Source organism: Pseudochaenichthys georgianus, chromosome 24, assembly GCF_902827115.2.
Source record: "Pseudochaenichthys georgianus chromosome 24, fPseGeo1.2, whole genome shotgun sequence".
In the NCBI taxonomy this organism is placed as follows: Eukaryota; Metazoa; Chordata; class Actinopteri; order Perciformes; family Channichthyidae; genus Pseudochaenichthys; species Pseudochaenichthys georgianus.
In genome coordinates, this window is record NC_047526.1 from 27,437,912 (window position 1) to 27,459,241 (window position 21,330).

The 21,330-nt window shown below is 40.6% G+C and overlaps 1 protein-coding gene across 3 annotated transcripts; it reads left to right on the forward strand.

The window, feature by feature from the left end:
• The first annotated feature begins 208 nt into the window (after positions 1-208).
• On the forward strand, positions 209-19,311 carry mia3 (MIA SH3 domain ER export factor 3). Of its 3 annotated transcripts, XM_034075501.2 has the most exons (28): positions 209-455; positions 1,819-1,952; positions 2,054-2,140; positions 2,245-4,315; positions 5,066-5,395; positions 5,791-5,927; positions 8,342-8,473; positions 8,774-8,795; positions 8,893-8,981; positions 9,084-9,161; positions 10,465-10,575; positions 10,659-10,730; positions 10,816-10,920; positions 11,049-11,171; positions 11,262-11,310; positions 11,966-12,030; positions 12,137-12,227; positions 13,538-13,676; positions 13,834-13,996; positions 14,084-14,119; positions 14,260-14,327; positions 14,938-15,023; positions 15,259-15,372; positions 16,349-16,411; positions 16,499-16,545; positions 16,660-16,728; positions 17,497-17,884; positions 18,574-19,311. In XM_034075501.2, the coding sequence occupies exons 1-28, from the start codon at positions 335-337 to the stop codon at positions 18,795-18,797; spliced, it is 5,214 nt and encodes a 1,737-aa protein (XP_033931392.1). In that variant the 5' UTR covers positions 209-334; the 3' UTR covers positions 18,798-19,311. The 3 variants fall into 3 exon arrangements, with proteins under 3 accessions (XP_033931392.1, XP_033931394.1, XP_033931393.1); XM_034075503.2 differs by lacking the exon at positions 15,259-15,372; XM_034075502.2 differs by lacking the exon at positions 16,660-16,728 and having other exon boundaries at positions 211-455.
• Positions 19,312-21,330: the final 2,019 nt, after the last annotated feature.

The window sequence follows — 21,330 nt, forward strand, 5'->3', positions numbered from 1 at the left end:
GGAGATTAAATGTCATTACAATGGAGCTCATAATCCTCTGTGTGAATATTTCTGATGTGTAATCTCTTTTTGTTTTGATTTGTATTGTCCTTGTTACCGTATTTGATGATTCCAGAACTAACTGCATAAACCAAATGATGAAACTGATTTATTTAGCAGTTATTCTCTTCATCTTTGTATTGGTTTGAGGTTTCTTCACACAGTCACATGAAGCAGCCAGATCCCAACCTTATATCCTGTGTAAACCTATCCGTGATACACCCAGCCGGATCTCTGCTGACGTGTCGGCTCCTCCAGCAGCAGCGGAGTCAGCCAGGCAACACAAACTGCCAACATGGCAGCAAAACACTTTTACCGACAGGGATTTTTATTACTTTTATTTAATTTTATTGCAACTGCGGCCTTGGAGAAGAGGTTCTCCGACCTGAAAAGATGCGCCGATGAGGAGTGCAGCAGTAAGTTTGCTGGCTTGTTGTTACTACATCAAGGATGCAATCTTCCCACATCCCTGTAGCTAGCCATAAACTGCGCCTTATCTCTCGACCTGTTGCCAGTCGATATTCGCGACCTGTGTAACCTTCTGTTGTAGTTCAGATGCAGTGTGTGCTGCTCATTGAAATCAGGGAAAGCTAATGTTAACATAAATTATTAGCTTTGGAGGGGGTTATTCCCATTATGTTGGCCGGTTGCCTGGCAGCTCCGGCCTGCCCTGCTGGGTGTTTAGAGGCTAACGTTAGCAGCTAATTAGCCACCGGCCGGCTTTGGGCAAAAGCTAATGTTTTCTATTGTTTTCTTTATCTTCTCTCCTCTTATATATTGTTACTTGAACACAGACTAATGTTACTCCAGACTGCGTAGCAGCTGAAGTAGCTCACTCTTTACAGTATTATGTAACGTTAGTCAAGGTGATATCTGTTCAATGTCTTTTTAACAGTGTAGTGAAAATTGTTACTTCATCACCATTCAATCAAATGTAAAGGCACCCAAGTAAGCTACAGTAAAAGGCTAGTTTCCAATTGCTGTTATGCTTGCTAGCATGATAGAAATATAAACAACATGTAGCTACAATAGTTAAAAACATATTACATTGCTCTACAAGCTATACATTTAAAGAAAACACGAGCGGGCAAAGGCAAATAGGAGATGATACAACTACAGTGCGAGAACAACCATGTTCAAATTGATTTAGAAATAACATTGTTGGTTCTCAATAAGCCTCTTCTATCATAACACTTAAATTAACATTATGGTAGGGTCTCTCTTATTATTTAATGTTAACTGAGGTGGTCTATCAATCACATTTTGCATTGCTAACTAAATGTAGGCCAACCAACAGTAAAGCTTGAGGGGACATGGAGAGCAGTTGTTGTACAGACAATATTTACCTGTAATTATCACCAGAGGGTTGAAGAGGGATGATGTAGGAAATAAGAACTGTTATATTGGCTACTAATGAGGAGAAGTTAATTTTGAGTCATACAGCAGTAAAGATAAGAGACATGCAACAAGAACGTTAGTTACTTTTCTACTCCGATGTTTTAAAACAATACCAAACCGGACTACAGACGGAATACAAATCTTTTATCATTTGGTTGTAGTACTTCCAGAGGCATGTTGAGCAAAGTATTGACATGCAGTCATTTAAGAGCAAATTAATGTGTTCCAGCTAAGGAGAATATGTGCTGTTGTGTTAATCTTCTATTACATATCATTTTGGTCTATTAGGTTGACAAAACAAGCCATATACATGGGTCAATTAACTTTGACTTGTAATATTATAATTTGTTGTTTTAGATTGACATCACATTTCTTTTGCAGTGCTCCTGATTCGGGGAAAAGCTCTGAAAGATTTCACGGGCCCAGACTGTCGGTTCCTGACGTTCAAGAAATCAGAAACAATCTATGTTTACTACAAACTGTCGGGTGAAAGGCCCGGTATATGGGCTGGAAGTGTACGTATACTCTGGTTTATATTTTTTTGAAATTCGTTAACATATAGGTTTTGCTTTTGTATCCATGATCCTCAACATGTTTTTCTTATATCTTTCAATAGGTTGGAAGTAACTTTGGTTATTTCCCAGACAACCTTATTACAGTTAACCACGTTTACACTAGGAAAGAATTTGAACTTCCAGCAGAGGTATAAACTTTTTTCCAAAAATAAAATAGAATTTTAAACTTTCAACATACACCTACAAACCCATGTATATTTGGTCATTTAAATTGTTTTTCTTTTCTTTTCAGGAAACGGATTTTGTCTGTTTTGACACCGGATTTGATAAGTTTGACAGTTACGATGTAGATTTCCTGTTGGACTCTTTACCGGAGGATAATGACGGTGAAAATAAGGGAACATCTGACCAAATCGTACTAGCAGAGGACGTGCAGGAAGAAACACAGCCATCAGACGAGGAGGAAACTGAGAGTGAAAACCAAACTGAGAATCCTGATGACTCTGAGGATCTTGATGTAGTCCCAGATGATGAAAGTGCCTCCTTACTTGAACCTGACGTGGCAACTGAATCACCTTCTACAGAAGAAGAAGACGAAGAAGAAGAAGAAGAAGAGTCTGAAACTGAAACTGAAGTTACTCCCGATGCTCCTGAAAGCCCAGCAGAACACACAGAAGTGAAGAAAGAACGTGCATTCAAGTCAGTTCTTGAAAAGGTCGTGTTTAGAAGGAGTGAAGCCAAAGATAAAGCCATCAAACATGAAGAGAAATCTTTGCCCAAACAAGATATTGTTACAGAAAACGAACCAGTCACGATTTCTGAAGGAATGCAAATCCCCAAGTTAAAAACTACCTTCGGATCAACTTTCGATGCTGTTGCCTCTGATGACGAAATCACCCGGAGTGTAACCCCGTATGAAGAGGAAGAGGGTGAATTTGTTGAGAATCCTCCCGAAGATGACATTGATGTGAAAGAAGAAATTCCATTGCTGTCTTTCTCTGAAGAAAACGTAAACACACCAGCATCGGATTCCCTCAAAAAGCAGGCAATTCCTCCAACTACACAGGAAGTGAAACCGGACGCTGCAGAGCAGAAGAACATGTGGACATCTATCGGGGAGGCCGTTTTTTCAGCCGTCACCGGTGGAGAGAGGACAGCAGCAGATTTAACCTCGGAAGAAGACGATGAGGATGAGGATGAGGTAGAAGACACTCCTCCAACACCCCTTGATGCAGCCGAAAAAGCTGTAGAAGAAGAACCGGTATCTGTAGAATCACAACAAGAGCCAGAGAACATCGAAACAGACTTGGTGGATGATGATGATGATGATGACGATGAGGGAGAAGTGATCGGACCTGAGGACGCTCCGGAGGAAACTTTAAAACCAACTGATGAGCCGATTCACCATCAAGTAGAAACAATATCCGTAGATCCGGAATCAGAAGATGAAACCGCTGCCATTCCTGATGATACCCAAAACTCTGATAATGAAACATCAGAGGAACCCATTGAGCACAAAGGGGAGGAAGAGGTCGATGATGATGATGAGGACTTTATACATGAGGCTGATGATGATGTAGAAAATAATATGGATGAAAAGGCAACTGTGACGGATCATAAATTACCTGAAATCGAAACACATCAACACACGTTCACAGAGGAGATGCAATCAAATAATTCAGATGTAAAAGATGATGAAAAGACGGTAGATGACACTCGACCTCATGACATACAGTTAATGACTGATTCAAACAGTAATGACGGTGAACCGGAGATTCAAGAGGAAGATCTTACAGATGAGTTGAATGATGAAAAAGATATAGAGAAAGCGGAGCAGAAACAAGAACTGCTTGAAGATGAAAATGCTCTTTCCTTCTCAAAATCAGATACCTCTGACGAAGCCTCACCTGAAGCTGCTCTGCCCACAGTGTCAACTCCAGAGCCGCAATACAGCGACAGCGTCATGAGACTGACTCTGCTCAGATACCATTTCTCAGAAGAGAAAATGGAGCGGTTCCAAAAGCTGCTCGGCCTCAGTCATCTCTTCAGAGTGGAGGCCATGTTCTCTGACTTGGACACGGAGATGCAGGTCAGTCGTCTCTCACACACAGGCACCGCACAAGATATTGAAAGTGTCCTCGAGGGCATCCTGGAAGCCTCGGAGAACTCCATCCTGGACGAGATTGAGAAGATGCTGGATGGCCAACAAGCAAGACGCAACTATGTCGAACATACGGACAAAAGTAGTACCGACGAGGAAACTGAAATCCTGGATGACTTCCAGGAGCTCGCATTCGCCCTACGACAGAAGTATTCAACAGTCAGTGACAGCACGCCTCTGGCTTCATCAGATAATGATAAAGGTACGTTTATTTTAATATTTTAAACTTCTGATTTGGGCTTTTCATACACGGGTAAAGGGAGTTGCATCAGCTTACGTCAGAATTTGACACTGTGGCATGATGGCACACATGCAGCGCAGAGCATTCCTTTTATGCACCGTTCAGACCAGTATCTTGTTTCGAGATATAACACCTTCGTCCTATTTAAAGGGATTGCATTTAACACCTAACATCAAAAGTGAACAATTGTGATTTTTTGAACGGCACACAACACTAAATTCCAACTAATGAACAAAAAAACATAAAATACATGCTCCGTCTTACAGTCTCACACTTTTTTCCCCTCTACTTCTGTCCTACAAAGTGCACTCTGCCGTGTTGTAAAAGTGGACTCTGTGTGGACGATAGTATATATTTATGCAATTTTGATCCACAACGACCTTTGTCCTTTGTCTGTAAATGTCAAGACATGTCTATGTGCGGTCCCTAAATCTGCTCACCTTACAGTTCAATGATTTCTCTTCCCATTATAGTCATATTAACCTCCTACTAAACAAATACCCTGCTCCTTAAAAAGCAATAGACCACACCTGTTTTTATTTGACCAACTATGTTTGATTAGTTGTTGGCAAGCGAACACCTCACAAAAGAAAACAAACAAAGTCTACAATCCTTTTAACCTAATACTTTTAAGACAGACCTGGATATTACCCCCTTCACTAATCCCTAATTGCTCTTCTTTTCTTGGTTTTTTTCAATGTTTTGTCGTAGATGAGCACATATTAAAGGTAAAAGATGACCAACCTGTCATTGTTGAAGAAGACAGCGTTGTCAGCGTCCCTGAGGCCAAGAGTGAGGACAACCTCACAGTCACAGATCAGGAGGAAAAGCCAGCTGTGAGTGAAGACGAGCCAGCGGTTCTGAAAGAGGTGCACCGTGGACCGGAGCTCAGTGTGGAGGAGGATGGCGGACACTTTAAGAAAAACAAAGACAATCAGCTGAGCTTCAGTGCATCAGACGAGCTGCCTAAAGTTCCTCAAGCCACTCTGGAAAATCCCTTAGACCTGGGCCTCGGTGTCGAGGGGGAGCACTCGCCCTCAGGTTGGTTATCTGAATGACATCATCTTTTCTTATTTATATTAAGTTTATTGATCTGTCTGCAAAATGTTACTTACTGTATGCTACACAATACACCTTCTTGCTTTCCACGATGGAGGTTTTTCTACTTGGATATAAAGATAACTTGTACTTCTTTTGGCCATGCCCTCTCCCACATTTCTTTCAAAGATCACCAATTATTTTTGCCCTGATCAGAAAAAATAAACCTGTTCATAAATAAGTATTCTTGAGTTTTTCTTTACCTGTATTTTGCAGAATTGTTTCATAATTACATGATACTTTTAACCATTTTAATTGCTTGAGATGACTAACTGTAATGTAGTATTATTCACTCTGTCTGCCTAAAACACAGAACTGACAACATTTTGTTTCATCAGGATCTTTGGACCCCATGGAACCAGTGCCTGAAATTCCCAAAGAAGATGAAGGAGTGGGATTATTCTCCACTGGGATCGTTTACATGGGCTGCATCCTTTCTATAACGAAGAATGCAATTGCAGAGTGGGCTATTGAGGTAAGACTATATACTGTTGTTAGCAATTGCACACATATAATAAAATAGAAATATATGCAATGTTAGATAATGGAATGAGATAAATAGAGAAATAGAAGTATACATACATGAAAACAGTGTATTAAACATTAGTATTTATAGCAGTCCATATCCATATGTATGAATACAAAAAAATAAAATGTTAGGATTTGGTAATATATATTTTTAACAAAAGTAGAAAATAATATATATATATTACTGGCCTATGATACGCCCCAACTGGTATCAGTACCCCAAAATCGTACTTAAGTACAGTACTTGAGTAAATGTCGTCAATACATCACACCATCCATTACTGACCTATTGCTCCTAAATCATTTTAACTGTCATCCTCCAGCACTTCCACATCATTGATTGATACATTTATTTCGAACAAGTAAAATAAATAATTACAAAAACAAAACAAATGTTACAGTGCATACTATAGTCATGTAAGAGAATCATGCGTGCAGATCAAGTAAAGGATCAAATGTCCGATTCTCCCTGAACGTCGCAGGGCCCTCCCCCTGTCTTCTTGTTGACTGTCGCGGTGTAGGCTGAAGTTCAACACAGCCGGTGTTCAGCTGGCTACTATTACAATTTACCGGGCTTATGTTGGCACAAAAAGGCAGACACAAGTTGTACTCTGTGCCTGCATTAATTTCGGTTCTTAATCTCTTGTTTTTGTTTTAGATGTAATGCGTGTTTTAAAGCTCCAGCTCAGCTAACGTCTCCTGCTTATTTTTGATTAGTGAATGGAATACGACGACTCATCTCTTATAACCTTTAGCCAACCGTTGTTGCCAAGTAACCTTCTCAAATATCCATCTAACATTGTTTGTTTCACGTTTATTGAATTCATCCTCACGCAAGGGGGGTTTACCGTTAACGGCTAACGTCAGCTTAACTGCACGGTTTACTTAGCTTACGTGCTAGCAAGCTAACATCTGTCAAACTAGCACAACGTTCCTGGTGCTAGCTTCGTTTCGTTTTGTTTTAAAAAAAACTAGCATGGAGAGTGATGCATTAACCCGACCTGTAATCGCACCGGAGCATGTTTACATGATGTTTCTTAAGGAGCTTCAACATGTAAGTGAAAGACTGACGCATTCTGTGTATGTTTATTATGCTACCATGGCCTGCTGACGTGTTGATGAGCATATGGCTGATTCTCATCGACTTGCACGCTAACTACTCCTAAGTGTACTCACCAAACATTTTACTCACCATTGGATTCTCCTCGTATAAATTGACGGAAGATCTTTAACTCCCAAATTAGTTGTTATTGTTTTCTCTGGAGATTACATTTTGAATTAATCTTAATATAATCGTTTAATGTCATTATACATGTACAATGAGATAAATGTGGTTGCAGTCCTATCTCTGTGCATTGCTATTAGAAAGTTGACTTCTGAAATGAAGCTGGTTGAAAAGAGCATGTTTTTCTTTCCAGGCAGTGTAGTTTAATTTATTGTTAATCCCTTTGTTTCATTGAAGCCATAGTGTGTGTGTGTGTTCCTCTCTGAGCTGCCACATGCTCAGTTCAAAGGTTTCTTTGCTGTTAATCCAATATTCAGGGTCATGACTGGACAGTAATGAAAACCCAAATCATGGTCCATTTTGGCTACTGATACAATTCATAAATACGTCAGTCTGATGGCATTAAACAACCATTGTATGTTGACTTATTCTATACAACACCAGGCTTGTAGTAGTAAATAGTTTGTGTCTGAATAAAGCACTGCATTGCTGCCTTTTCTAGTGCAAAACACAATAATCCCTCAATTTTTGTGTCAAAAAACATGTTTTCTACGGGATTAAACACACGTGTGGTTGTGTAAGCGGCAGGATTCCTGTAAAAGAGCAGATTAGTTTTGTATGCCTGTTGCTGCTCTTGGGTTGTGTCACACAACAGGCATACAAAACTAATGCAACAAAACCTAATGCAACAAACAGAAATGTTTTAAAAGCACACAACTTGTGTGCTTTTAAAACATTTCTGTTTGTTGCATTAGGCTTGGTTTTATTAGTATTGTATAATGCTCTGATATCTTGATTATCTTTCCTCTGTGTTGCGTGATAAGATCAATCAATTGTTAATTAATTTTGTTAATCAGATTTCAGTTAATGAATCTCAATATCTCAGTCTAGGGGTACGTGTACATATTGTAAGTTACTTTAAGCCTTACCTGAGATTTGAAGTGTCTTGCTGTGCTTTGACAAATATTGCCTTCTGTCTCTATTTTTAGCTTGTCATAACACTGTTCACATCCAAACACAGCAAGAGGGGTACACCCTTAAGCCATAGATCTGCTATCTATCCAGTTGCATTTCATTATTCCTGACCATGTCCCACTCCTTTACTCAAAATCTTAGATGTGTTTGTGTGTCTTCAGGTGATTTCATTACTGCCAGAAGAGTGGAAGCCAGGGGAAACCTTTTTCGGTTGTCCTTGGCAAGCTGTCATCATCACTGCTTTGGTTGGAGTAGTGACCTTCACCCTCTTCTTCTGGAGGACCGTGTTGGCAGTAAGTGTTGGAACATTACCGCTGCTCGAATTCAAGATGCTGTATTTGTATAAGCTTGATTAGGATTTGATTCATAATGCATTGAAATGTTAGTATTCAACCCTTTTTTATCGCTCATCGTAATTACCCATCATTTTGAGGTTCACATAATATAATACGTTTCATTTCTGGATCATTTATACACTTTTCCTGACGTGATAAAGCTACATTTCTGCATCTACATTACCATTTAATTTTTTTTAAATTGTGTTGGTTAGACATCCAACTGATCTTTACTTTTTGCTTTGCTAAACATTTTAGGTGAAGAAGAGAGAATACCTCGGTAAGTTTTAACTTTTTCTAACATCACATCACATAAAAAGGCAGAAGTGTCAAATCTAGCAGTTTGTTTACTTTTTGTTTCACTTTTGTTGACACAGTGGATGAAAAGAAGCTGACGGAGCAAATGTTGGCGTTCAAAAAGGAGAAGAATGAGGCCATCGCCCATATGGCTGATCTTCAGAAACAGGTGAGCTACAAGAAAATGTGATCAAATATGATACTTTTAAAAAAATATATACGTCTTCTCATTTATTTCGGAACTTTCTAAATTGTTTTTTTTCTTTTGAAGACTGAACACCTGAAAGAAAGTCAAAAACAGTCGAAGGAAACCGTTAGTTCTACAATGAAAAAGATGCAAAACCTACAGGTAAGCGCTAAAGATACTTTTGGTGTTTGTATATTTGCATTCTGTGTTTAGCTTAAGTAAAATAGAGGGCCACAGTGACTCGTCCTAAAACCCGGAAGTAAACTCCTTCCGGTTCCTTCGTCAAAAACGCAATGCAATTTCTCCATAGGATTTTGGAAAATAGCTGGAAATAAGGTCTGTGGTTGAAACACATTTAAGACGGATCATGTTTTGTTCAGCCGGATATTATCCACATGTCTACCCTACTTTTATAATTTTCTAATCATAAATCTAGTCGCCAGAAGCAAAATGCTAACGTTATGCTATAAAGGAACTACAGCAGTGTCGCCGCTTCAACGTCACGCCAACTTAAGATCCATATTCAAAAATACAGATTCAAAAGTGTACAAGTTGAAGCGTTTGTTTGAACAGTTTGCAGGAGGCAGGTACTTGCTTTCAAGCAGAACACGGGGGAAACTAACTTAGCGGGAGTGTTTACGTGTTCGGTGTAATGACGTAAAACGGCCTCGACAACTTCTTTTCAATCAGGAGAGACAGTTTTGATGTGAGAATACATATTTATTGCCAGGAATAGACAAATTAATGTAATGGAGTTTTGGCGATTAGGCCCCGTTGTGCAGGAGTATCATTCGGGAGGGGAGAACCGATCCGACGAAACCCCCCTAGACACTGATGGTGGGGAATGGATAGTTGGGTTCGGTCTGAAGGGGAGTGGCTTAGCTCGACCCCGGATTCAGAGGGACAGGAGGTGAAAAGGAGTGGAGGAGGGTTGCGTCGAGTCACCTGAAATGACAGCTGTCAGAGGGGAGGGCAGATTTAAAAGGTTTAGCGGAGCGCTGTGATAGGCTTGTGAGAATAGAGCAAAGTGATTGGTTAAGCTGGGGAGTGATGCCCCCGATCGCTTATTAAGAGGAGAGAGAGTAGTAACATGTAAATAGTAAATGAATGAGTAAAGAAGGTCTTCCTGGTTGAACTTGCGCTGAGCTTCATTATTCCTATTCAGCCACTCGGTAACAGCCATCGTTTTTCAGACACGTAAACTCTTCAAAAATCACCAGTGGGGTCACTGCTTATGTATTTAATGTCGTAGAACAAAACGTGATCCGTCTCTTCAATGTGTTTCAACCACAGACTATTTCCAGCTATTTTCCAAAACCCTGGAGAAATCCCATTGCTTTTGACGAAGGAACCGGACGTGGTAAAATGCTAACTTACTTCCGGGTTTTAGGACGCGTCACTGTGGCACTCTATAGCTTCTGTTTTTAGAACTGTCAGTAACGTTTTCTCTCGTTATCTTTTTCAGAGTAAAGTTTTGGAGTCAGAAACACGGAACGAACTGATTTTTGAAGAAAAGAAGAAATATGCAAAACTACTGGAAAACGAGAGGTCAAACTCTCTGCAAAACAGCACCAGGGTAACATTTTAGTATTTTGTCCTTCCTGTTATTTATTTTTGCTGCGATCTCAGATTCATAATACTTAACGCTTTCTTTAACAGATCGAGAAATTGGAGAAGTCAAACGAGAAGATACAGCTCAGCAGGAAAAAGGCTCAGGAAGCTCTCGCTAAGGTACAAGTCGTCCCCTAATCTTCTGCAAAATCATACAAGGCTTGTTGTTTCATATTCTCACTATGACTGCGTGTATTTGCCACAGACTACCGTTCTCCTGGACGAGGCCAAAATCCGTGAAGATGCCCGGAACGTTCAGCGCAAATGTCTCGAGAAAGATTACACGGCACTAAAAGAAGAAAATAAAACCGTAAGACAATCAGTTGTTTAAATAGTTATTGGTAACTTTTGTTTTGTTGGCCAACGGTCATCTGATTTCCACTGTTAAAGAAACAAGATAGGATTTAGATGCAAACTTTTTTTCATTCATTCTTCCAGCTGAAGACAACCATTAAGAGCTGGGAGGAGAAACACAAGGAGCTGAACGAGAAGATTAAAGTCTACCAGAAGTCTCAGAAAGAGCTGGAGGACTCAGTGGTCCTTAAGGATCACAACGTGGAGGTCAGAATTGTTTCCTACTGTCACTATTGTTCTTGGATATCTGATGCAATTCCTAAAAATGCATCAACTTACTCCATGTCTGCCTCACAGGTGCTGTCCGATCTTCTGGCGGACCTGGACGCTTGTGATTCACAAAAAGGTGATACAAAAGTTTTAGCCAATGGTGAAGTAGCACCTGGTTAGTTCAACTCTGTCACTAGTTATATTTAGGAGTAATGCACTTGCATATAGATTCAGTAGTTTTTAAACCACTACATGTTTTGTCTAGGGATGCCAGCGATTATTCGAATATTCGCTACAGTCTCCATAATCGAATATTATTTTTAAAAATCGATTTTATTTATATATTTTTTTTATTATTATTTATGTTTTTTTTTTTTTTTTTCTGGCTTAGTTTCAACCTAAATATATATATGCTAATAATAGTAATAGTATTAATAATTGTAAATGGTCATTGGTCACACCACCAGTTTGTTTTACTGTAAACTTGGAGGAAGCCTGCGTGCAGAGCAGACTGCTGCTGCAGCACGCTACACACCGACCCCGCCCCCCCTCTCCCTCACACGTGCGACTAAAGATGAGCAAAGCAGCAGGTAAAAAGAGTTCCTCGTGGAACTACTTCGAACTTACAAGTCCAAAGGGGGGGGGGGCGGTCGAATAATCGATTATTATTCGCCAGGGCTGCCGAATAATCGATTTTGATCATGGTCAGTTTCTGGCAACCCTAGTTTTGTCAGTCACAAACAATATGATGTTGTGTTCAGCTTCGTACTTAACGATTAATGTTCTTTCAGGGTCTTCCTCAGACAAGAAGACCGCCATAACCAACAGGATCAAACAGATGATGGATGTTTCCCGGGTAAGATGACCAACCATAGTTATGAATCAAAGATGATTAATAATAATATTTAAGATCGTAATCTGCTCTTAAAATGTTGGAATAATGTTGAATAATTCCTCTCCAGGTCCAGACCACTCTCACTGTAGTCGAAGAAGAGCGAGATCGTTTCATGACCAAACTACTGACTGAAGAAAAGACGAGAAAGTCTCTGGAAGGTAAGTCGGTCGTGTTTCTTATCCACTTAGAATAAGGCTTTCTTGTCTTTTTTTCTCCTTTCTCCTTTTTCTGATTAAACACCTGAAAACATGGACAAATGCATACAGATTGTAGCCAGATGTCTCCTTTGGTAGCATCTTACATCATTTCCAACACTGGTTTGGGTAATGGAACAACTCTACCTTCTACGTGTCTCTCTCTTAACATACAGTGGGGCAAAAAAGTATTTAGTCAGCCACCAATTGTGCAAGTTCTCCCACTTAAAAAGATGAGGCCTGTAATTGTCATCCTAAGTATACCTCAACTATGAGAGACAAAATGAGAAGAACAAATCCAGAAAATCACATTGTCTGATTTTTAAAGAATTTATTTGCACATTATGGTGGAAAATAAGTATTTGGTCAATAACAAAAGTTCATCTCAATACTTTGTTATATACCCTTTGTTGGCAATGACAGAGGTCAAACGTTTTCTGTAAGTCTTCACAAGGTTTTCACACACTGTTGCTGGTATTTTGGCCCATTCCTCCATGCAGATCTCCTCTAGAGCAGTGATGTTTTGGGGCTGTCGCTGGGCAACACAGACTTTCAACTCCCTCCAAAGATTTTCTATGGGGTTGAGATCTGGAGACTGGCTAGGCCACTCCAGGACCTTGAAATGCTTCTTACGAAGCCACTCCTTCGTTGCCCGGGCGGTGTGTTTGGGATCATTGTCATGCTGAAAGACCCAGCCACGTTTCATCTTCAATGCCCTTGCTGATGGAAGGAGGTTGTCACTCAAAATCTCACAATACATGGCCCCATTCATTCTTTCCTTTACACGGATCAGTCGTTCCAAATACTTATTTTACCGAGGAATTTACCAATTAATTCATTAAAAATGTGATTTCCTGGATTCTTTCCCCCCATTCAGTCTCTCGTAGTTGAAGTGTACCTAGGATGAAAATTACAGGCCTCTCATATTTTTAAGTGCACAATTGGTGGCTGACTAAATACTTTTTTGCCCCACTGTACGTTTGTCAGGGGTCTTAAAAAGTATTAAAAGTTGATAAATCAATTTAGCGAAAATTAAGGGTATTAAACAGTTTTTTCCAAGGTATTACATTTTGTAGCTTGTTTTCAATAAGTATATAAATTGTCCAAAGAGGTTGTGTTCTACAGTCTGCCTGAATGTAATCATTGCGTAGGTGTGTAGTGTGATTCTGTGTAGTTTATTGATGGCATCCTGTTGGATTTGACTAGTTTGGGTAATGGAACAACTCTAACTTCTACGTGTCTCTCTCTTAACATACGTTTGTGTTTTCCAACAGAACAACACCAGGAGCTGGAGCATTCAATTGCAACCCTCAAAAGCGATAAGAGCCATGTAGAAAACCAGTTCAAGATCCTCCAGCAGAAAAACGAAATCATGGTTGAGATGTATCAGCAGAAGGAAAACGCTTTGCAGCAGTAAGTGAAACGACCCATCTTCACTTTGGGATTAGCTACCGTTACACAGTTTACAATTCTGCTATACACTGTTTCAGCATAACTGTTATCCTGAATAATAGCAAGAGTCTTTTAAGTGGAGAGCATTTGGAGAATCTTTGTTTCCGTGGATTCCCAGGAGACTAACGAAGGAAGAGTTGGAGCGACGCAGCAAAGAGAGTCAGCTGACCGAGGTGGGGGGGAAAGCTGTGGAGGCGGAGGAGCAGGTGAAAATCTTACGGCACCGCATCAATGAGATGGAGGAGCAGATGAAGAAGACGGAGGAGGTCTACAAGGAGCAGGTAGGTGTTCCTTTTGAAATCAGCAAGGACAGAAACGGCTTCCTGATCGCTGACTAAAAGTTATTTTCTTCTATCTTTATTTTCTAGGTTAAAGAACAGGAAAACAAAACTCACTCAAACTGGGTAGGTTGCACAAAGTGGCACAACTTATATCCGAATGCTAATATGCTATAAATGTATATGTTTAGCCTGTTTAAGATTGATTATTATTAATGGAAGCATTCAGATTCTAGTTGCACTCTAATCCTTGAATATCTTTGCAGGTAAATGCTCGTAATGCAGAGCGAGCTCTCAATCAAGAGAAGCTCGAATCATCAAAGCTCCGGGAAAAGTGAGTGTTGGCACTCCAAAGTATTTTTTTGTATTTTAAGGTTATACTAAATACAATTTAGAACACAGCCGCTCATTTCTCCCGTGTTATTATCCAAAGTTAATGTAAACTTGAATAATGTACTTCATTTGAATGTAATAATTATGTTGGTTCTTGTTTGTTGAAGCGCATCATGTATTGAAAAATTAATCTGAACTTTTCGATCCGTTACGATTATAGACTGAAGCAATATAAAAATGAACCCCGAGTTTTAAACATCACTTTAAATGGAAGATCCCGATAGCCCCCACCCTATGATCGGTATCGGCCGATACTGATTCCGGTGATCGGCGATCGGCCCCAAAAACCCTGATCGGAGCGTCCCTAATTATGACATATCAGTAGAAAGTAAAAAAATATTTAAAACAATTGATCGATTGGCAAACATCCATTGGTTCCTCTCCTCAAATGAAATCACTTACTTTTTTTTCTCTTTCCTTCTCATTTCATTATTATTCAGTATTGTTAATAGTGTTGAGAATTGTATTGACTGTTGTTGGGCAGATGAGCAACCTGATGTACGATTGACCTTATTTGCATCTAACCGTCTCCTCTCTGTGTTCTCTCACAGACTGGGAGTTCTCACCTCTCAGCTGAACGAGCGCCGCGCTCCTCTCTTCAGACCAAACTCCGGACAGCATGCCGGCCCTCGCCAAGGTAACCGGGACACACGGCTTCTCCTGCCGTTTCCTCTCCATCAGGTCCCTTCTCATCCTTGAGAGCTCTGAGAACAGGAGGCTGCTTTCTAATGATATCCTGCATGTTAATGAGGAAGAGGTGTTGTTTGAATGTACCTCACGCAGCCTGAAATGAGGACCCTGTCTCCGCGTAAATGTAATACATTGTCAGCTGTTTCTTTTCTATTAGTAAACGGATGGTTTGATCATAACAGGTGATTCTTACGGGCCCTCTCCTGTGAGTGGGGGTGCACCCTCCCCTCCTATAATGATAGAGGGTCCCAGGCGCCCTCCTTCTGCCCCAGTGGGGCGAAGAGTTGACCCGTATGGTGAGTCCCAGTGGATTACTTCACCCTCTTTATCCTCGCCTCGGTTGGACTTCATCCCGCCTCCACCACCTTCCTCCTTTTGCACACCTGACTTCATCTCCTCGTCAGAACTTGCACCTTCTTGATTTCTCCCTTTTTTATTTCCTTCATGTCAGTGTGTTACTTCCTGGTTCCTCTTTCTTCAACCCACTACTTCCTGCTTCCTGTTTCTTTAAGTTGAATCATTTCTTTTGGTGTTGCTGTTAAAATGGTCTTCACCTTTTGATCATTAAAGCCCTTTAAAACACAATTTCTCATCGTAAGAAAACTACAAATAAACAAAGTGATGTGTTCTTCTACATTTTAACTGGGATTGTTAATGGAGCTCGAGTAGATTATTACAGATAATTCATTTCCATGTAATCGTTTATTTGAACAGGGACAGTGCACTTTGATGAACACTTTAAACAAATACTGCTTCAAATGTAAATATGCCAGATTTTAGCTTTGAGCTCATTTCCATCCGTAGTCCCTCTCATACAACATTTAAGAACATAACATTTATAAACATAGCAAAAATAAATGCATGATATGCAGAAAGGGCAAGAGCAGCATACACAAGCATTTACCACATGGCAGTGCAATGTAGCAGCAACGCCACATTAAGTGCGAGAGGAGATACTCCGGTGTTAAAGTGCATTTAGCGGGGATTACACGTCTGTTTGTTTCTCAACCATTCTTTGAGTTGACCTTTAAAACTATTGAGAGTGGGACGATCCCGTGTCTCAGTTCAATTAGAAACCAAGTGTTTAGGGGCTTTAAATTCATCAAGAATGCTTTGTTCCTCTGTCCATTGTCCTCATGAGGTAGAGATGACCAATCTTTGCTCCGGTTATATTGAGTTCCCTGCTCGTTTGTCCCCGTGTCCTCCCTGGACATGAGCTACAGGGACAGTCTTGAGGGATTTAGTTCATCGTGCGTTTTCCCCTCCCCTCAGGTCCACGGCCTCCCTCAGACCCACACGGCCGCTACGCTGAAAACAAACACATCCCGGGGATGGGTAAGTCGTCTACAGTCTCTCTATTTCCAATATTTCACCATCATCTCTGAACCTTCTTACTCACCTGTGCTGTTTCTCCTCTTTCAGACATGATGGGCCCCCGCAGCTCATCACCCACCAACATGGATGTGTCGGTACGTTTTTTTTATTCCTAATAAAATCTGATCATTTTTACGTGTTACCTTCCCTCACTGCCTCTGAAGGGCTGAAGCTCCTACCCACATGTGTGTGTCCTTGCTCTGAAACAGACACAGGCAGTAGATCCTCAGATTAAAGCAGAGGCGGAGGCTGCGGCCTCCACAGAGAGCCCGGAGCCAGTGAGTATAGAGGCTCCGCCCCCGAAACTGCATCTGGGGAGGTTTGAGGCGTTGTGCTTCACTGGGGCTTAACTGTTTGGGCTGAGTGTGGTTTCCTCTGTCCTCACAGCACGGAGAGGAACTAAGAATGTTCTCATCGAGTCTAATATTTGGGTTGTTGAAAGTTGTGTGTCAGAGGTCGGGTTTTTGTGAAGGCGGTTTGATTTGTAATCCAAATAATCATGGTGTGAGGTTACTACTGCTGTGCCGAATATCTTTTTCATTAACATATGAAGCTTCTATTGAGGTTTTCGGATGAAGAATGTCTGTCCTCCTAAAAATACTAAAAAATATGTTTTTATTAAATCGTCATTCTTCATTGAATATAGCTTGTTAGTTTGGTCAGAATATTTAATTAGCTAATAACATGTTTTAGAAATGATTGAACCTAAGCAGCAACCACTGGAATCTATTTCTACAAATATCGTTATGCTAATGAGATATTAGTTTAGCCGAAACTTGTTTTAACAGAATGAATAGGCATGCCGAGAAAGAGAGAGCGCAGCATGATGTTGACTCTGAATCCGAGTATCAGTGTTTTTTAATTGAAGCTTCAAATGCTTCGGTGCAGCTCTAGAGGTTAGGGTCATGTGATTTGATCCGTGGTGTGTGGTTTGTGGATCTCTTCACTGCATGACTAAAATCCTAATCCACATGCACTCACTTGCGAGCACCACCAACGTCTCACTGCCTGCATTTGAACTCACTCACTATCTTCGTCTTCTTCAGGGACCTGGATCCTTCCTTGCGTCTCCGATCAGAGACTCTCCAGGGCCCCTGGTCCCAGGCGGCCCCCATGACCCGCTCCTCCCTCCAGGACCCCACGGCCGCCTGCCTCCTCCCGGCCCGTACAGAGGCCCCCGGCCCGGGCCCTACCACCTCCCTCCAGGTCCTCACGGGCCTCTTCCTCCCAATGTCCCGCCTCACCTTCACGGGCCTCCACTCCCAGCCAATGGGCACCCAGGTATACCAATGGGAGGAGAGTATGGACCTCGACCCGCCAACGGACATGCGTTCCCCCCGCGGCCGGGCCCCGGACACATGATGGATCCTCGGGGCCCCCTACCGCCACACTTCCGTCCCCTTCCACCTCATCACTACGGGCCGATGCCCCCTGGTACGTATTATCTGTTTATGGTATAACTGGAGTGCTGGGAGTTTAGAGTTTCTGTTTGTATGTAGATGACTTGACGCCATTACCGATGAATCTACTGATTATTTTCTAGATAAATCAAATGGTAAAATATAATTTTTTTAATCAAGTAGTAAAAAACGTAATTGCAGTTCAAAGTAATGCCTTTTACATTTAGATTTTTCTCAGTTAAAACCCCTCACCATATTCAGTTTAATGTTGTATAATACGGAGAAAAGGGTGATCTCTACATTTAAGAGGCTGAAAACAGCATTAATTTATGCATGAAAAACTTCTTATAAAATGAATCAATCATCAAAATAGTAATTGTTCCTGTACACGGAGTGATTTCTCAGTTGACTAGTTGTTGCAGCTCTGCCCATTATGTACTGAACTTTTTAGTTTTTTCAGAACATTGATAGTACGCCACAAGAGTGCAGCACACACTGACAGGATGTGCTGGTTTTAAACTGTAATAAAGTCATTAATAACTCAATTTCCAAAATAATATGTTGTAGGCTACATTGAAAAGAAAACCAGGAAATCAGGTAGTGTCTTAGCCTCGTACACTTTCAGTTGGTCTACCTCTGCAGACTTGTACAAATGAACAGATCACACACTCATGATGTTGTGTCCCTCCTGATGACATCATCTTTTCTCATGTTTCTGTGCAGGTGTCCGTGGACCAATGGGACCTCGTCCGCCCTTCCCTCCAGATATGCGCTACCCAGGACCTCGGGACCACCCCGGCCCCCCCATGAACCTGCCCCCCGGTCCCCCCCACCCTGCACACGGTGATGCGTACGGCCCCCCCCACCCCGACGCCCTCCATAACTCGCACAGCGGCCCCCGACAGGCGGCCCCTCAGGACTCCAGACCGCCCACGGTCAAGCCTTAAACACGCCAGAAGCCACTGCAGAGGACTTTACCCAGAATGCATCACTTTAACAACAAGATCCAGTCTGAACTAAGGTCATGGTATTTTTCATATTTCAGTTATAAAAAAAAAGCTGCAATTTTGTTTATTAAAAAAGAAAGAATATGGTCCCTAATGAAAGCATCAATAATTATGTGTCTGAAGTCAATGATTTAAAAAGGGTTGCCACTTTTCTAAACTGCTTTTTGTGCAATAATTAATTATATGCCAGATTATTTTAATTTGTTCTTTAAAAACATATATATAACGATAATTTTTAAGGGTCAATTTTTTTTAAATGTCATTTCCTGTGGAAATTATTTTAAGAACGGAGAAAAAGGAAGGTGTTAAGCTTCTAGAATTTCAGGAACAACCATCATTTCCCCAAGCTGTTGCTTCAGAGCCAACTGTAAAGGAAATGTGAAATTTGATGGCCAGATGTATAACTTATTTTACTATGTTGGTAGACATTTTAATAATAAAGAATGCAAAAGCTGTCAGTGTTATTTTACTAACGGGTAATAGTTCCCTCACAGATGATGTATTTTACACAAGCTTTATATATTCTCAGCATGTGTCTTCATGCTCTAGTTGGAATCAAATAAGGCATCTGTGTGGAAGCAGCTGAGACGGAAGCATTATCTTTAGTTCATGTTCATTTCAATCAGGTTACATGTTGACATCCAAACGCTGCATTTCTGACATATTTTTATTTTTTACTAAAGTTTTTTGGAGAGCATGAAAACAGAATTCATAGCTCTTTGTTAAAATGATAAAGTAAGGGTCGTTTACTAGATGGGAAAATTGTGAAGATTTAATTTAATTGCTTTTTGAGAGTAAAGTCGAACTTTAAAGGTGGGGTAGGTAAGAATGGAGAAACCAGCTCGAGTGCGCTAGAATTTGAAAATACACAACCGGAAAAAATCTGCCCCTTCCTTACAGAGCCCCTCCTCCAACACACACATGACCAATGAGGGCACGAGATAAGTTTGTGTGTGAAGAAGACGCCTTCATCACAGTTGGCATAGGGGCATGGTAAAAGGCACACTGAGGGAAACACATTAATAACTTTGCTGGTCATTGATAAAATAAAACCCAAGTCATTATTTGTTCAAGACAGCTTTATTTGAAGTCATACATAACAATGCTGTGCCAAAGTAACCTGCGTTCCCTCTCGTTCAAGGTTGTGAAGTCCAAACAGCAACAGAAGCTCAATCAGTGGAAACACCTGTGCTCAATTGGAGCATACCATGTAGTGCATGGGCACGGGTGACTATTTTCTTCCAAGTGTAAAAGTGTTTAAGGCTTCTGTGGTCAGAAATGTAGAATATGTTGACCTATTTGATTTATTGTGTTTAATTAGTTTGAACTACATTTTGAATATGTTTGTAGATGATAAGAATAACAGTAATTAAGGGTATAAATAGTTGTTTGTCCTATGGGGAGGGGCTTAACATATATAAACCTCTGGCCACAAGTGTTTTGGAGTTAGTCTGACTGTGGCTGTAGAGCAGAGGGGTACCAGTTATATTTCTTCTAACTGTACATATATATTGAGGTTTGTTTTTCTTTCTATTTTGGACTGTAGATCCTTGTTACTTAGTGTTCTTTCAGCGTTTTGGCTGTTAATAAAAGCACTTAAGGATACATTTTGTGACTCTAGCCATCTTATTTAATTCCAAGTTTTTTCATCGACCCTTTTTGTAACATTGTGCACAGATGGAAGGCTGACAGCAGGCAGGTAGGCCATCCAGTTATTTTAGCCGGGCCGGCTCAGATGATTGGTCGTACTTTTTTTTTTACCTACCCCCACCTTTAAGTACATGACTGTCATTTAAACTTTATTCTCACATTTCTAAATACCTGGGATATTTACTTTACTTTTGACATTTCATTATAAATCATATTTTTATGATTGCCTGGTACCAGTTCTCTCTTCGGTAGTCTGAGGCCTTTCCCGCGTGCGCTGGTTACTGTGACACTTATTTAAATTCAGTTGCTTATCAATATTTGCATAAATCCCATGCTCAAACCCGTCTGTTCACTGTCTTATGCTTCATAAGGAATTCTCCACTAAAATGCTTTGTTTATTAGAAATGAAAATCATTGTTGATACATTCCCCCTCAGTCTGTCAACAAAACGGAAACACTCCACATGTCTCAGTCCTACCATGCTGTAACGCTTACACACACATTACATCAGTTAGTCTCTTACAGTTAAATTAGTCCTGAACATTGTGACATTACAAAAATAAAACCAAATGCTACAATGTAGATGTGAACTTACTACAGCAAAGTCAGAATGGAAATAACACCCTTGGATTCTCGATGAACGCTCTGAGACGGTTATTCTTTTGTGTATTATTGTTTTAACTTGTTTGTTTTTTTAAAGCTGCCTATTAAAAGGTTCACATAGAATTTCATTTCGATAATGGTAGACACGTGATTCTTAACTCCTTTAACTGCTAAAAAAAGATGCTTCCTCTGGACAATAACCTGTAGACATCACACAATG

Excerpts from the sequence above, each read along its gene's own strand:
- mia3 (XM_034075501.2), top strand. The coding sequence starts at position 335 with ATGGCAGCAAAACACTTTTACCGACAGGGATTTTTATTACTTTTATTT. Across the intron at positions 10,921-11,048 it reads TAAAAGAAGAAAATAAAACC|CTGAAGACAACCATTAAGAG; the intron begins GTAAGACAATCA and ends TCATTCTTCCAG. Across the intron at positions 16,546-16,659 it reads CCACCAACATGGATGTGTCG|ACACAGGCAGTAGATCCTCA; the intron begins GTACGTTTTTTT and ends GCTCTGAAACAG.